Below are 17,924 nucleotides of genomic sequence, written 5' to 3' on the forward strand. Positions count from 1 at the left end.
GAATAAGACTTACTGTTCATATGACTTTGGAGAAGCTCCTGAGCCCCTCTGAGTCTCCATTTGCTCATCTGTAAAACAGGACTATTAACAGACTCTGTTTGAAAGGATCTGGAAGGATTTAGACGTGACACAGGTAGAGCCCTGAGCATGTATATTATTGCCAAATAAATACTCAAAGATGCTCAGTAATGAGTCTGCCTATGATTATTGCCACAATTATTGTATCTTAATTATCATAGATGACTTTTTTTTTTTTGAGATGGGGTCTCACTCCCTCACCCAGGCTGGTGTGCAGTGAACACAGCTCACTGAAGTCTCAGCCTCCTGGGTTCAAGCAACCCTCCTGCCTCAGCCTCCCGCTAGTAGCTGGGACTACAGGCATGCACCACCAGTTAATTTTTTTGTACTTTTTTTTTTTTTTTTGAGACAAAGTCTTGCTCTGTCGTCCAAGCTGGAATGCAGTGGCACAATCTCGGCTCACTGCAACCTCCGTCTCCCAAGTTCAAGCGATTCTCCTGCCTCAGTCTCCTGAGTAGCTGGGACTACAGGCGCAAGCCACCATGGCCAGCTAATTTTTGTATTTTTAGTAGAGATGGGGTTTCACCACATTGGCCAGACTGGTCTCAAACTCCTGACCTCGTGATCCACCCGCCTCGGCCTCCCAAAGTGCTAGGATTACAGGCATGAGACAGCACACCCAGCCTTTTTTCATACTTTTTATAGAGACTAGGTCTCACTATACTATCCAGGCTGTTCTCAACCTCCTGGGCTGAAGTGATCCTCCTGCCTCTTCCTCCCAAAGTGCTGAGATTACAGGCATGAGAATTTGGGACAATGGATGGGGCCAAGAGAGGACCCCCAATACCATAGATAACATCTTGAAATTCTCCTTTCGGATCTTGAAAATTAAACTCATAGGTAATATAGCCCACCAACATACAGATTTTTTTTAATTTTTAATATTTTCCTGAGATGGAGTCTTGCTCTGTCACCCAGGCTGGAATGCGGTGGTGCTATCTCAGCTCACTGCAACCTCCACTTCCTGGGTTCAAGCAGTTCTCCTGCCTCGGCCTCCCAAGTAGCTGGGATTGCAGGTGCACGCCACCACATCTGGCTAATTTTTGAATTTTTAGTTTTGCCATGTTGGCCAGGTTGGTCTCAAACTCCTGACCTCAAGTGATCCTTCTGCCTCAGCCTCCCAGAGCGCTGGGATTACAGGCGTGAGCCACCGCACCCAGCCACACATTTTATTTTCAAAAATGGACATCGTGTCCTAACTAAAATACAAAGTGAAAATAAAAAGACAGTAATTTATAATAAAATAATGTCTATTTAAGTGTATAAATCTCAGGCATGGACACTCTAAAAATCCTCTGAGTGGGCAGACACTAGCCTCTCTGTATAGATTCACCATGAATGAGACACAAACAAATGGTACGTTGTTTGGGGACAGATACCACAAGCAGCACTGCCTTAAGTGTGTTGGCTTCTAGAATTGGTGAATAACTGAATAAAGGTCTCAGAAAAACCATTGAAGGTCAGAATGAACACAGTAGCTGCATTCCAAGAAAAATTAGTGTTATCTTAAAATATTGCAAAAAGCACTTAGTGCTGGCCCAGTGTGGTGGCTCACGCCTGTAATCCCAGCACTTTGGGAGCCCGAGGCAGGCGAATCATGAGGTTAGCAGTTCGAGACCAGCCTGACCAACATGGTGAAACCCTGTCTCTACTAAAAATACAAAAATTAGCTGGGCGTAGTGGCGCATGCCTGTAGTCCCAGCTACTCTGGAGGCTGAGGCAGGAGGATCACTTGAACCCAGGAGGCGGAGGTTGCGGTAAGCTGAGATCATGCCACTGATGCCACTGCACTCCAGCCTGGTGACAGAGCAAGACTCCATTAAAAAAAAAAAAAAAAAAAAAAAAAGCACTTAGTGCTTATGTATAAAACATACATATATATAACATAGCCAGGTTCTGAATGTGGATAATTATAAATGGGTTTTTCTACTTAGATGGGTATTCAGTGGGACACTGGAAAGTTAAGTAGGTCCAGAACAGTTCTTGGTGATGTGAACTTCTGAGATATCTGCCATCCCTTGTCCCCACCCACTAAATCCCGCCACACCCCCAATCAGTGTGACAAACTCAAAACATCCCCTCCAATTCCAAAACATGCCCTAAGGGAGATGTTCAGAGTCTCAGGGTGTCCAGTCCCTGCAAACCATGCTGGCTTCATCTTGGGGACCTTCCCTCAATTCTAGCCCCTCCAGCCCTCATGCTGTTCTGAAATTTCAGGATTACCTTTTTTTTTTTTTTTTTTTTTTTGAGACGGAGTCTCGATTTGTTATGCCGGCTGGAGTGCAACAGTGCGATATCGGCTCACTGCAACCTCTGCCTCCTGGGTTCAAGTGATTCTCTAGCCTCAGCCTCCCAAAGTATTAGGATTACAGGTGTGACCCACCATGTCCAGCCCAAGAGGGGGCATTCTTAGTGAGACTGTCCCATGCCAAGGTCCTCTGCCACTTCTTTTTTTTTTTTGAGGCGGACTTTCACTCTTGTTACCCAGGCTGAAGTGCAATGGCGCAATCTCGGCTCACCGCAACCTCCGCCTCCTGGGTTCAGGCAATTCTCCTGCCTCAGCCTCCTGAGTAGCTGGGATTACAGGAACGTGCCACCATGCCCAGCTAATTTTTTGTATTTTTAGTAGAGACGGGGTTTCACCATGTTGACCAGGATGGTCTCGATCTCTTGACCTTGTGATCCACCCGCCTCGGCCTCCCAAAGTGCTGGGATTACAGGCTTGAGCCACTGCGCCTGGCCGGTCCTCTGCCACTTCTAACATCAATTCCCAGTTCCCAGAGTGAGTATGAAACCTGGCTCTGCCATTTCCCTGCTGTGTCACCTTGGGTACATTCCTTAACCTCTCCAAGCGTCGTATCTTTCTCTGTAAAATGAAAATAATAGGCCAGGAGCAGTGGCTCACGCCTGTAATCCCACACTTTGGGAGGCTGAGGCAGGTGGATCACCTGAGGTCAGGAGTTCAAGACCAGCCTGGCCAATATGGTGAAACCCCATCTCTACTAAAAATTAAAAAAAAAAAAAAAAATAGCTGGGCTTGGTGGCCGGCACCTGTAATCCCAGCTACTCTGCAGGCTGAGGCAGGAGAATTACTTGAACCCAGAAGGCGGAGGTTACAGTGAGCTGAGATCACACCATTGCACTCCAGCCTGGATGACAGAATGAGACAGTGTCTCAAATAAATAAAATAAATCAGATCATGTTATTATTATTTTTGTCTTTTTATTTTTTGTAGAGAAGGTCTCACTATTTTGCCCACGCTGGCCTAGAGGTTCTGGGCTCAAGCTATCTTCCTGCCTCGGCTTCCCAAACTGCCGGGATTACAGGTGTGAGCCACTGCACCCAGCCTGGCTGTTAGGATGATTAGGAATCGCTTTGAAGGGTACAGCCACTCCAGCCTAGGGGTGGGGGATATTTGCAAACATGGACTTACTTTGAACAAATAGGGAAACTCAGGCACAGAGAGTGGAAGTGTCTTACAGAGGACACAAAACACCTTGGTGGCAGAGCAGGGAACAGAGACCAGGGGAATGACCTCCTTCCAGATCTCCATGAAGTACTAAAGTCAGATGGGGGTTATAGGCTGGAGTGGCCCCTTTAAATCCTAAGCTCCACCTTTGCTTAGAAGAGTTTCTGGGGATTATAAAAGGGGGTGCAGCTCCTTTCTACTCCGGGAAACGCCTGCTGCTCTTGCCTTTGCCCACAGGCCGGCAGCCCCAGCCCCTCTCCAGTGCCCACCACCCCTGCTTTGGTGCCATGCAGCTGCCACCCTTCGACATGTGGAAGGACTACTTCAACCTGAGCCAGTTGGTATGGGCGCTGATTGAGAGTCGGGGGCAAAAGCTGGAGACCCAAGAGATTGAGGAGCCAAGTCCGGGGCCCCCGCTGGGGCAGGATCAGGGGCTTGGAGGGCCGGGGGCCCCCGGGAGCCTGGGCACCTTGTGTAACTTCTGCAAGCACAACGGGGAGTCCCGCAACGTCTACTCCTCACACCAGCTGAAGACACCGGACGGCGTGGTCGTGTGTCCCATCCTGAGGCACTACGTGTGTCCCGTGTGCGGGGCCACCGGCGGCCAGGCCCACACGCTCAAGTACTGTCCGCTCAACGGTGGCCAGCAGTCCCTGTACCGCCGCAGCGGGCGCAACTCGGCTGGACGCAGGGTCAAGCGCTGAGGACCCTGAGATGCCCACCACCCGCACCACTGACCCTTCTGGTCCATCCCACCCAAGTCCCTCCACTCTCTTCTCCAGTCACCCAGCCCTTTGGAATTTCTGGCCCTGAGAACTCCACCCTGCTGGATCCTGAAACGGGAGGCTGCTGGGAGCCAGGCCAGCCCCGCCCCCTTGGACCTGTCAGCCCTCGGAGCTCTGACCTGTGGGCGTCCGAGGGTCCTTGGTGTGCCGGGAACCCGGCCTGCACAGCCCTGCTGCGCCCTCTGGCCCCGGTTCGTGGATCTTTTGTCCTCGAGGGGCCTGCTGGTGATAAGGGCCCTGCCCCTTCGACTTCCTGGTTCCCCCTGGAGTTCTAGGATCTTCAAACCTCCAGAATTCCTTGGTGCTGTTCCAAGCCAGCCCTCGGGAGACACGGAACAAGGCTGGCTCAGAAGTGCCCACCCAAGAACTCCAAGACAGGATGTCGACTTAAGACCAGCCTTCTCCACCTTCAGCCTCCTGCAGAACCGTGGTGTCATCGCTGACCACACCGGTTCATTCCTTCCCTGTCCTCAGCATTCATCCATCAGGACCTCGGGGGGACGCTGGACGGCCCCGTATCCCTGGAGAGCACCATGTTTTCGCAGGCTCACCTGTGGATGGAGAGCAGTGGGGTGAGCTGACCCGTTTCAATGCTCCCTAGTTGCTCTTTTCCTTGTTCAGCCCATTGCACTTGGTCTCTGCCCCCATCCCCAGATCACCAATGGGTCCTTTCCCCCAGTGAGGCACACATCTCTAGCCGCCTACCATCGGCCCCCACAAATCATGATAGTTGTCTAAAGGACATTTTTTTTTTCCCCTCCTGTGTGTTTCATCCTCCAACGTTTAAGTCAAGGAAGTTCCGATAAGAAAGGGGTTTGAGTACCTGCATGGGAAAGGCAACGGCCTAGATTTTATTTTAGGGGCAAAGAAAAGAAGGGCCCCCGTCAGATTTTAAGTTGTTCAGTTTTTTGGCTCAGACCCTGAGTATTTAGCTCCGGTGAATAAAAAGTTTTTCCAGTCGTCTTTGAAATGGTTCTATCTGTTTCTGTCTTTGGTTTCTTTGTTAGACAGTCTTGCGATGTCGCCTTGGCTGGAGTGCAGTGGCACCAGCTCGGCTCACTGCCCGGTTTCAAGTGATTCTCCTGCCTCAGCCTCCGGAGTAGCTGTACCTAGGATTACAGGTGCTCACCACCCGCATAATTTTTGCGTTTTGTTGGTTTTTTGTTTTGTTTTTGTTTTTTGTTTGTTTTGTTTGTTTGTTTTTTGACAGAGTTTCACTCTGTTGCCCAAACTGGAGTGCAATGATGCAATCTTAGTTCACTGTGATCTCTGCCTCCCGGGTTCAAGCGATTCTTCTGCCTCAGTCTCCTGAGTAGTTGGAACTACAGCCACGTACCACCACACCGGACTAATTATGTATTTTCAGTAGAGACAGGGTGATGAGTAGCTGGGACTACAGGTGTGTGCCACCACACACGGTAATTTGGGAGTTTTTTGGTTTCTGTTTGAGACGGAGTTTTGCTCTGTCGCCCAGGCTGGAGTGCAATGGTGGGTCTTGGCTCACTGCAACCTCCACCTCCAGGTTCAAGTGATTCTCCTGCCTCAGTCTCCCAAGTAGCTGGGATTACAGGCACGCACCGCTGTGCCCAGCAAGCTTTTTTTGTATTTTTTAGTAGAGACAGGGTTTCCCCATTTTGGCCAGGCTAGACTCGAACTCCTGACCTCAGGCAATCTGCCCACCTTGGGCTCTCAAAGTGCTGGTATTACAGGCATGAGCCACTGTGCCTGGCCTTTTGTTTTTGTTTTTGTTGTTGTTGTTTGTTTGTTTTTAGATGGAGTGTTGCTCTGTCGCCCAGGCTGGAGTGCAGTGGCACCATCTCGGCTCACTGCAACCTCTGCCTCCCAGGTTCAAGCGATTCTCCCGCCTCAACCTCCAGGATGCCTCACCAGCCCAGGCTAATATATATATATATATATATATATATATATATATATATATATATATATGTATTTTTTAAATTTTTTTTAGAGATGGGTTTTAGCAAGGTTGACCAGGCTGGTCTCAACTCTTGGCCTCAGGCCTCAGGTGATCTGCCTGTCTCGGCCTTCCAAAGTGCTGGGATTAATTACAGCGTGACCCACTGCACCCAGCCTTTGTTTCCACCCTCTCATCTGGCTTTGACCTCAGTGGCTGTGCAACCCAACATGGGAAGCGGGAGGCGGGACAGGAAGGGGCCTTGGGTTCCCCTCCCAGCCTGCCCCCCATACATCCGCCAACCTGTGAACTGGCTCTGAGTCCTTCCCTGCCTCCAACTTGACCTCCATTCCCTTTTCATGTCCTGTCTGGGTTTCTCTGGACCTGTGAGCCCAAGGGGTCTTTCAGGACTGGCTTTTTGGTAGTTCTTAAACTTTGAGCCCGAAGAGGTGGCTCATGCCTGCAATCCCAGTACTTTGGGAGGCTGAGGCAGGCGAATCATCTGAGGTCAGGAGATAGAGACCATCCTGGCTAACATGGTGAAAACCCGTCTCTACTACAAATACAAAAAATTAGCCGGGCGTGGTGGCACATGCCTGTAATCCCAGCTGCTTAGGAGGCTGAGGCAGAATTGCTTGAACCCACGAGACAGAGGTTTCGGGGAGCTGAGATTGCACCACTGCACGACAGCTTGGGCAACAGGAGCAAAACTGTGTCTCAAAACAAAACAAACCAAAAACACTTGGAGTTCCCAGACCCCACTGGGGAGGCACTGAAAACTGTGGTAACTGACCTGCTGAGTGGCTCATGCCTGTAATCCCAAAACTCAGAGAGGCGGAGGTGGGAGAATCACTTGAGGCCAAGAATTTGAGACTGGCCTGGGCAACACAGTGAGACCTAGTTTCTACAAAAAAGTAGGCATGCTGGAACTGGCCTGTAGTCCCAGCTACTCATGAGGGTGAGGCGGGAAGATCACTTGAGCCCAGGAGTCAGAGGTTGCAGTGAGATATGACCCTGATGCTGCACTCAGTCAGGGTGACAAAGTGAGACCCTGTTTCTAAAAATTAAATAACAAATAGGCTGGGCACAGTGGTTCACACCTGTAACCTCAGCACTTTGGGAGGCCAAGATGGGCAGATAACCTGAGGTCAGGAGTTTGAGACCAGCCTGGCCAACATGGTGAAACCCCATCTCTGCTAAAATTACAAAAATTAGCCAGGCATGGTGGTGTATGCCTGTAATCCGAGCTACTTAGTCACCTCGTCTCTATTAAAAATACATACATCAGCCGGGTATGATGGCTTGAACCTGTTGTCCCAGCTACTCAGTTACCCCGTCTCTACTAAAAATACAAAAATTAGGCTGGGAGTAGTGGCACAGGTCTGTAATCCCAGCACTTTGGGAGGCTGAGAAGGGTGGAGCATGAGGTCAGGAATTTGAGACCATCCTGAACAACATGGTGGTGAAACCGCATCTCTACTAAAAATACAAAAATAAGCCAGGCATGGTGGTAAGCACCTGTAATCCCAGCTACTCAGGAGGCTGAGGCAGGAGAATTGCTTGAACCCGGGAGGTGGAGGTTGCAGTGAGCCGAGATCATGCCACTGCACTCCAGCCTGGGTAACAGAGCAAGACTCTGTCTCAAAAAATAAATTAATTAATTTAATTAAATAATATAATAAAATAGAAAAAAGAAAATATGATCCCCAACCCAGGGAAATGCACACATGCACGAAACATTACATGTAACATCAGGGTTTCTTCTACCTTATTCTTCCACAAATGTTTATTGAGCGCCTACTTTGGGCAAGGCACTATTCTAGGCCTTGAGGGTACAGTGGTGAGCAAAACAGACAAGGTCCCTGCCCCCATGGAGCTGTCACACTATTGGAGGAGGGAGAACACTGCCAACCCATAAATACATAATGTCAGGTTCTTCCCTTTATAGGGAAGCAAGGCAGAGTACAGGAATGGACACTGAGAGGAGAGGCTGGGGTTTTTGTGGGGTTTTTTGATACAGTTTCTCTCTTGTTGCCCAGGCTGGAGTGCAATGGTGTGATCTTGGCTCACTGCAACCTCTGCCTCCTGGGTACAAGCAATTCTCTGAAATCCAGCCATGGGCTTTTTGGGTCTCTGTGATTACACAGGAAACTAAAGACCCCAGTTAAAGACCTCTGCTCACAGGCCGGGCGCGGTGGCTCAAGCCTGTAATCCCAGCACTTTGGGAGGCCGAGGCGAGTGGATCATGAGGTCAAGAGATCGAGACCATCCTGGTCAACATAGTGAAACCCCGTCTCTACTAAAAATACAAAAAAATTAGCTGGGCATGGTGGCGCGTGCCTGTAATCCCAGCTACTCAGGAGGCTGAGGCAGGAGAATTGCCTGAACCCAGGAGGCAGAGGTTGCGGTGAGCCGAGATCGCGCCATTGCACTCCAGCCTGGGTAAGAGCGAAACTCCGTCAACAACAACAAAAAAAGACCTCTGCTCACAAGGTCCTTTTCCAAAAATGCAGCTCTGGGCTATGTGCAGTGGCTCACACCTATAATCCCAGCACTTTGGGAGGCCAAGGCAGGAGGACTGCGTGAGGTCAGGAGTTCAAGATCAGCCTGGCCAACACAGTGAAATCTCATTTCTACTGAAAATACAAAACTTAGCTGGGCCAGATGGCGCACACCTGTAATCCCAGCTACTCGAGGCTGAAGCATAAAAATTGCTTGAACCCAGGAGGCAGAGGTTACAGTGAGCCAAGATCTCACCACTGCACTCCAGCCTGGGTGACAGAGCAAGACTCTGTCTCAAAAAAAAAAAAAAAGGAGCTCTGCCCAACAGAGACTCCCAAGTTAAATCTGGAAGAAACAAAAAAGAAGAAGAAAAAGCCCCAAGCCCAGAGCTGTGGTGTTGCTGCAGGGCAGAAGGAGCCCAGTATAAAGACATCCAGCCCAGCCTGAGGGTAGGTAACGACTGGCCTCTTTCCATCTGCTGCTCCATCCACCTGGAGCAAGGGGTGCCCCTTTTGAATTTATACAAAGGGACTGCCCCAGGTAGGAAGCATGTGGCCACTCATACATGTAATGGAGGCTAGTTTAATAAAGAGACTGCCTGGGCACAGTGGCTTCATGCCTGCAATCCAGCACTTTGGGAAGCCATGGTGGGCAGATCACCTGAGGTCAGGAGTTCGAGACCAGCTTGGCCAACATGGTGAAACCTGGTCTCTACAAAATTATAAAATTTAGTCGGGCATGGTGGTGTGTGCCTATAGTCCCAGCTTCTCAAGAGGCTGAGACAGGAGAATTGCTTAAACCCAGGAGGCAGAAGTTGCAGCAAGCCAAGATCACGCCACTGCACTCCAGCCTGGGTGACAGAGTGAGACTCTGTCTCAATCAATCAATCAATCAATCAATAAAATCAAGGGATTGATCTCTGACAAAGTGCACAGCAGTTCATAGAGCAACAGAGACGGTGTCACTGGTACTCGGGAGGATGACGACAGGACTGGGGGTGGAGGCTGCTTTACACCTGGAAAGTAAGACAGGAGAGAGCTAGACAGAGATAAATAGTGGTTGTCAAGTTTGTCAAGTTTTGAGTTTCTCTCTTTTTTTTTTTTTTTTTTTTGAGACGGAGTTTCGCTCTTGTTACCCAGGCTGGAGTGCAATGGCGCGATCTCGGCTCACCGCAACCTCCGCCTCCTGGGTTCAGGCAATTCTCCTGCCTCAGCCTCCTGAGTAGCTGGGATTACAGGCACGTGCCACCATGCCCAGCTAATTTTTTGTATCTTTAGTAGAGATGGGGTTTCACCATGTTGACCAGGATGGTCTCGATCTCTCGACCTCGTGATCCACCCGCCTCGGCCTCCCAAAGTGCTGGGATTACAGGCTTGAGCCACCACGCCCGGCTCTCTTTTTTGATAGGGTTTTGCTCTGTCCCCGAAGCTGGAGTGCAGTGGTGCGATCATGGCTCACTTCAGCCTCAAACTCCTGGGTTCAAGCTATCCTCCCACCTCAGTCTCCCATGCAGCTACAGCTACAGGCACACCTCACTCCACCTGGCTAATGTTTCTGTTTTTCTGGAGACACAGGGGTCTTGCTTTGTTGCCCAAGCTGGTCTCAACACCTGGCTTCAAGCAGTCCTCCCACCTCAGCCTCCCAAAGTATTGGGATTACAGGCACAAGCTACTGCACCTGGACATTTTGTTATTTTTTTTGTTTTTGTTTTGTTTTGTTTTGTTTTTTGAGACAGAGTCTGCTCCATTGCCGAGGCTGGAATGGCCTGACCTTGGCTCACTGCAACCTCTGCCTCCTGGGTTAAAGCGATTCTACTGCCTCAGCCTCCCCAGTAGCTGGGACTACAGGTGCACACCACCACGCCCGGCTAATTTTTGTATTTAGTAGGGACGGGGTTTCACCATGTTGGGCAGGCTGGTCTTGATCTCCTGACCTCGTGATCTACCTGCCTCGGCCTCCCAAAGTGCTTGGATTACAGGTGTGAGCCACTGCGCCCGGCCCCGTGGTGTCTTCATAAGAAGAGCAGACACACAAGGGAAACCAGCTCTATGGAGACAGAGGCAAAGACAGGGCTGCTGCAGCCTCAAGCCTGGAAAGGCCCTGTGCTATCAGAAGCTGGAAGAAGCCAGGAAGGATCCTCCCATAGAACCTTGGTGGGTTAGGCCATGCCCATGCCTTGATTTCAAATTTCCAGCCTGGTGAACTGGGAGACAATACATTTTCCTTGTTGTTGTTTTTTGAGATGGCTCCATCGCCCAGGCTGGTGGCACCATCTTGGCTCACTGCAACCTCTGCCTCACAGACACAAGCGATTTTCTTGCCTCAGCCTCCCGAATAGCTGGGACTACAGGTATGTGCCACCACACCTGGCTAATTTTGTATTTTTAGTAGAGACAGGGTTTCACCATTTTGGCCAGGCTGGTCTCAAACTCCTGACCTCAGGTGATCTGCCCACCTCGGCCTCCCAAAAGTGCTGTGATTACAGGCATGAGCCACCACGCCCAGCTACGTTTCCCTTGTTTTAAACCACCCAGTTTGTAGTACTTTGTCATAACAGCCACAGGAAAGGAAGGCACTGGGGACCCTGAGGAGTCGTCCAGGGAGTCTGGACTGAAATGGGTGCCGTGTCTAAGTCTAGTCTGGAGCCCGTGAGAAGGCTGCATGCAGAGAGTTATGGGAAGAGGCACAGACAGCTCTGCAGGTGTGGACAGGTCGAGGCCAGATGCAGGCCAGCTGGTCATTCTCCGGCACCTGCCCCGTCTCCAGCAGTGACCTCCCATGAAGCAGAGACCAGTGAGGCAGGCAGATGAAGTGCACACAGGGCAGCCTCCTGGGCTCAGAGAAGATACATGGAGCAGAGTGGGCATGCAGGGGCCACTGGAGACTTCTGCATGGTGCCCGTGTGCACCAGACACCACCCTGCCCACCCGATGCGCCCTTGAGAAGACAGTAGCAAGACTCTGTGCAGAGAAGCAAATGCTCCAGAACAGCCTCTTCCCTCCAGCACCACTTTGAGCTTATGAGAGAGAGGAGTAGAAGAGTTCTACACCCAGGTAGAAGCAGGGAAGGAAAATCAGATCCACTAAGGATAGACCTAGAGCCTCACAGAGTGCCCACTGTGCCCTGATGTTTGTAAGGCCATGGCTTTGTTTCTGCACCTCGCACTCCCACAGTGGCCAAGAATGCCTACCACTGTGTTGGTCTCTGAAACTGGATTTGTCCAAACATGGGGTTCCAGGGGTTCTGATGAGTGGTGACTGTAGATTAGAGCTGATTTCCAATGCTAACCAGAATCTGGCCCGTTCCAGAGAATTTTATACAAAAGAAGGGAAAAGATCACACTTTTTTTTTTTTTGAGACAAAATCTCACTGATTTTGTCATCGAGGCTGGAGTGCAGTGACATGATCTCCGCTCACTGAGACATCCACCTCCCGAGTTCAAATGATTCTCCTGCCTCAGCCTCCGGAGTACCTGGGACTACAGACATGCGCCACCACACCCAGCTAATTTTTGTATTTTTAGTAGAGATGGGGGTTCACCGTGCTGCCCAGGCTGGTCTCAAACTCCTGACCTCAAATGATTCACCCGCCTCAGCCTTCCAAAATGTTGGGATTACAGGCGTGAATCACCACACCGGGCCAAGATCAAACTATTAACAAAAGTCTTCATTTTAATCTGTACTCAGAATGTTGAGAGATCACTTTTAGGTTTATCATTCAGTTTCTCTTTCTTTCTACCCTCCCCCAAAGGGTCTTGCCCTGTCGCCCAGTTTCTCTCTTAATGTGTCTCTTCATCTGTCATTTTTGCCTTCTACCTCCTGCTCTCCTTCCTTTCTCCTTTCCTTCTCTCCTTCCTTCTCTTCTTTTCTTCCTTCCCTCTTATCCAGTCCAAAATAGAAATCCCACATTCATTAGGAAATCGTCTTGGCTCTACCCTCAACATCAAAAAAAAGAGTATATATATATATATATATATATATATATATTTTTTTTTTTTTTTTTTTTTTTTTTTTGAGACGGAGTTTCGCTCTTGTTACCCAGGCTGGAGTGCAATGGCGCGATCTCGGCTCACCGCAACCTCCGCCTCCTGGGTTCAGGCAATTCTCCTGCCTCAGCCTCCTGAGTAGCTGGGATTACAGGCACGCGCCACCATGCCAAGCTAATTTTTTGTATTTTTAGTAGAGACAGGGTTTCACCATGTTGACCAGGATGGTCTCGATCTCTCGACCTTGTGATCCACCCGCCTCGGCCTCCCAAAGTGCTGAGATTACAGGCGTGAGCCACAGCGCCCGGCCGAGTAGATATATTTTTTGAGATGGAATCTTGATCAGTCACCCAGGCTGGGCGTGATCTTGGCTTACTGCAACCTCTGTCTCCCAGGTTCAAGCAATTCTCCTGCCTCAGGCTCCTGAGGAGCTGGGACTACAGGTGCCCGCCACCACGCCGGGCTAATTTTTGTATTTTAGTACAGATGGAGTTTCGCCATGTTGACCAGGCTGTTCTCAAACTCCCGACCTCAAATCATCCACCCACCTGGGCCTCTCAAAGTGATTACAAGCATGAGCCGCCTTGCGCCCGGCCGGCTGAGTTATTTACTACATCTGTCGTTGGAACGGTCAGTTTCTTGTGTCAGCTTGGCCAGACTGCTGTCCTCAGTCATTCAGTCAAATATGAATCCAGGTGCTGCTGCAAGAAGATATCTTGTTGATGGGATTAAAGCCTATAATTAGTTTACCTTAAGAAAGGAAATTTATCCTAGATAATCTGAGAGGGCTGGCTCACACCTATAATCCCCGCATTTTGGGAGGCCAAGGCAGGCAAATTCCCTAAGGTAAGGAGTTTGAGACCAGACTGGCCAACATGGTGAATCCCATCTCTACTAAAAATTCAAAAATCAGCCAGGCATGGTAACGTGCACCTGTAATGCCAGCGACTTGGGAGGCTGACACAGGAGAATCAGTTGAACCTGGGCAGCAGAGGTTGGCAATGAGCTGAGATCGTGCCATTGCACTCCAACCTGGGCAGTAGAGAAAGACTCCGTCTCTAAAAAAACAAAAAAAGGTTCAGTATCTTTTGTTGGGAAATGAATTATTTTGCACAAACTAAATACACACACACACATGCATGCACACACACAGAGTGGCTTGATGCAATCAGTCAAAAGGTTTTCAGAATAGAGCCAAAGCTTCCCTGAGGAAATTCTGCCTATAGAGAGGGGCTTCAGTTCACACCCAAAGCTCCAGCCTGCGCTTTCCAATGGGTGCCTTGTGCATGGATTTTGAAGTTGCTTAGCCAGCCCTACAATTCTATAAGCCAATTTCTTGCAGCGGATCGCTTCATACATACCCCCTACTGGCTCTGTTTCTCTGTATTATCCTGGATTGATGAAGTGATCTACTTCCTATCCATCCCCCATCCCCAGCTAGAAAGGAAGCTCTGAGAGCAGAGTTCAGTATTTTGTTTACTGCTGTATACCGGGTGCCTCAGGCAGGACTTCTTTTTCTTTTTTTTGAGATGGAGTTTCGCTCTTGTCACCCAAGCTGGAGTGCAGTGGCACAATCTCAGTTCATTGCAACCTCCGTTCTGGGATGGTTGAGAATCAAGCAGTTCTCCTGCCTCAACCTCCTGAGTCACTGGGATTACAGGCACGCACCACCAAGCCTGGCTAATCTTTTGTACTTTTAGTAGAAATGGGGTTTCACGATGTTAGCCAGGCTGGTCTTGAACTCCTGATCTCAGATGATCTGTCCACCTCGCCCTCCCAAAATGCTGGGATTACAGGCGTGAGCCACTGTGCCTGGCCACATTTTTTTTTTTTTTAAGGCAGGGTCTCAGCCAACACAGTGGCTTGCACCTGTAATCCCAGCATTTTGGGAGGCTGAGGCAGTAGGATCACTGGAGCCCAGGAGTTCAAGACCACCCTGGGTGACATAATAGGACCTCATCTCTCTTTTAAATTTAAAAAAAAAAAAAAAAAAAAAGATAGGGTCTCGCTCTGTCATCCAGGCTGGAGCACAGGGGCAAGATAATAGCTCATTGCAGGCTAAACTCCTGGCCTCAAGCAGTCCTCCTGCCTCAGCCTCCCAAAGTGCTGGGATTATAGGCATGAGCAACCAGGCCCAGCCCTAGGCCAGCACTTAATATGCTTGTTGCATTCATTTCTTTTTCCATTAAAACAACACAAAACCAAACAAATTTAGTTTCCACTGTGCCTTGGCCTCCAGCCCTTTTCCACACACCTGATGGGTGCCTGGATGCTTTTCCCCATTCCTCAAACCTGCTCAGGCCTTTCATACCCACCACATCCCAAACCACTTTCCCATCTTACCCCTACACCGGCTACCCCTCAAGTCTCCATCTTGGGCAGCCCTACCATGTACCCTGTTTCCAGGGCCAAGGATCTAGGCTTTGTCCCTCACCCCTCACAGCCCATCCGGCTCCCAGTCCCGTCCATTCTTCCTCCTAAATCTCTCTCCCACCTGTTTTCTCCTCTTCTCTACTGCTTCACCCTGGCCCCAGCCACAGCCTCCCCACTGAAATTCTGGCCCTACTCTCATTCACCTTCTTCAGTTCTCAAGGGGTGTCTTCTTCTTTTTTTTTTTTTTTTTGAGTCGGACTTTTGCTCTTGTCACCCAGGCTGGAGTGCAACGGTGTGCAGTCTCAGCTCACTACAACCTCCACCTCCTGAGTTCAAGTGATTCTCCTGCCTCAGCCTCCCGAGTGGCTGGGATTACAGATGTGCACCACCACACCTGGCTAATTTTTGTATTTTTAGTAGAGATGGTGTTTCACCATGTTGGCCAGGCTGGTCTTGAAGTCCTGACCTCAGGTGATCCGCCTACCTCAGCCTCCCAAAGTGCTGGGATTACATGTGTGAGCCACCTCGCTTGGCCCAGGGTGGGTGAGGGGAGGTTTCTAAAACACAAATATGACTCCTCTCTCTCCTGTGCTAAGACGGTGCCATGGCTCCCCAGTGCCTTCAAGAGAAAGCCCAACCTCCTTACCTTCCAGGCCCCACATGATCTGGCAGTTTCCTCAATCCCATCTCCTATTTCTTCTGCCGACTCTCTTTCTCCTTCCCTCCTTCTCTCAAGAAGGAAAGGAGAAAGAGAGTTGGCAGAGGAAAAAATGCCAGACAGTTCTCTTCATTTTTTCACACCTCTGTGACTGCAGCTTCCTCTCCCAGATGCAGGTTATGTTTTCACTTTTTACTGCAGCCCACAAGGAAAAGTTCATTTACAGCATAATTTAATATATACACAAAATAATAATCATAATAATATTAACAGGGTAATTATTATATTACATGGCAGGAACAGCTCAAAATACTTTCTACATGTGACCCAGTTAATACTCCTAACAGTCCAATGAGGTAGATCCCAGAGTTAATCCTCATTTTAAAGAGAGAAAAACTAAGGCCCAGAGAATCTGGTAACTTGTTCAGGATCATCTAACAGGTGAGAGAATTCGGGTCGGGCACAGTGGCTCTCGCCTGTAATCCCAGTACTTTGGGAGACTGAGGTGGGCAGATCACTAGGTCAAGAGATCGAGACCATCCTGGCCAACATGGTGAAACCCCGTCCCTACTAAAAATACAAAAGTTAGCTGGGCGTGGTGGCGCACACCTGTAGTCCCAGCTACTTGGGTGGCTGAGGCAGAAGAATTGCTTGAATCCAGGAGGCAGAGGTTGCAGCGAGCCAAGGTCGCACCACTGCACTGCAGCCTGGCGCCTGGCGATGGAGTGAGACTCTGTCTCAAAAAAAAAAAAAAAAGTAAGAGAATTCAAACCCAGACAGGCTGGCTCCAGAGTTGAGCACTTTCCACTATCTTATGGTGTGGCCCAACAACCTCTGAAAATATATAATTGAAGATCGGGTGTGGTGGCTCACGCCTATTATCCCAGCACCTTAAGAGGCTGAGGCAGGTGGATCACCTGATGTCAGGAGTTCAAGGCCAGCCTGGCCAACATGGTGAAACCCCGTTTCCCTGGGTGACAGACCAAGATTCCCAAAAAAAGAAAAGGAAGAAAGGAGGGAAGGAGGGAAGGAGGGAAAGAAGGAAGGAAGGAGGGAAGGAAGGAGGGAGGGAGGGAGGGAGGGAGGGAAGGAAGGAAGGAAAATATATAACAGAAACAAATTTTCTTAGAGAAATACTTCCTTAATACTCTCTTACTCTATACAGTGCGTCTGATATTTTACTATTCTTTTATTTTGTGTGTTTGTTTAATGCTACTTGCAACCCCGTAAATATTTTCCTGGACTCACTAATGGGTCAAGATTCATAGTTTGGGCTGGATTCAGTGGCTCACGACTGTAATCCTAGCACTTTAGGAGGCCGAGGTGGGAGGACTGCTCAAGCCCAGGAATCTGAGAGCAGCCTGGGCAACACAGTGAGACCGTGTCTCTACAGAAAATTTTTTTTAATTAGCCGGGCATGGTGGTGTGTGCCTGTAGTTCCAGCTGTTCTGGAGGCTGAAGTGGGAGGGTTGCTTGAGCCGGGAAGTTTTAGTCATGATTGTACCACTGCACTCCAGCCTGGGGCATGTAGCGAGTCTCTGTCTCAAAAAAAAAAAAAAGACCTATAGTTTTGAAAATGTGGCCCTTGGCCAGGTGTGGTGGCTTACGCCTGTAATCCTAGCATTTCGGGAGGCTAAGGTGGGCAGATCATCTGAAGTCAGAAGTTGGAGATGAACCTGGCCACCATGGCGAAACCCCATCTCTACTAAAAATGCAAAAATTAGCCAGGCATGGTGGTGAGTGCCTGCAATCCCAGCTACTCAGGAGGCTGAGCCAGGAGAACTGCTTGAACCCAGGAGGCAGAGGTTGCAGTGGGCCAAGATTGCACCATTACACTCCAGCCTGAGCAACAAAAGCAAAACTCCATCTCAAAAAAAAGAAAAAAGAAAAAGAAAACGTGGCCCTAGAAAGCCTTCCCCAAGCCGCCCTCATTTCAGGAGACTTGCCTCTGACTTCCTGCATCCAGCCTCCAGCTACCCACATCTGTGGAGTTCCATACCCTGCTGCCTGTGGCTCTCCACCTCCCACCGTCTCATGAACTCCAAGCCAGATTTAGACTCAGCTCTCTGCCTGGAATGCCATGGAGCTGGCAGCTCCCTGGATGCCTCCCCAGGGTCCCCAGTGCATTTGTTTTCTGTGACTGCCATGACACCAAAAAC

The 17,924-nt window shown here is 49.6% G+C and overlaps 1 protein-coding gene across 1 annotated transcript; it reads left to right on the plus strand.

The window, feature by feature from the left end:
• The first annotated feature begins 3,740 nt into the window (after positions 1-3,740).
• Positions 3,741-5,371, plus strand: NANOS2 (nanos C2HC-type zinc finger 2). The gene has a single exon (XM_003940262.2). It carries the CDS (start codon positions 3,835-3,837, stop codon positions 4,249-4,251), a length of 417 nt encoding a protein of 138 aa, XP_003940311.1. The 5' UTR covers positions 3,741-3,834; the 3' UTR covers positions 4,252-5,371.
• The last annotated feature ends 12,553 nt before the right edge of the window (positions 5,372-17,924 follow it).

The sequence above is a fragment of the Saimiri boliviensis genome, chromosome 14 (genome assembly GCF_048565385.1).
Source record: "Saimiri boliviensis isolate mSaiBol1 chromosome 14, mSaiBol1.pri, whole genome shotgun sequence".
Lineage (NCBI taxonomy): Eukaryota > Metazoa > Chordata > Mammalia > Primates > Cebidae > Saimiri > Saimiri boliviensis.

What these genes read in the sequence shown, in the direction of transcription:
- NANOS2 (XM_003940262.2), top strand. Translation starts at nt 3,835, where the DNA reads ATGCAGCTGCCACCCTTCGACATGTGGAAGGACTACTTCAACCTGAGC.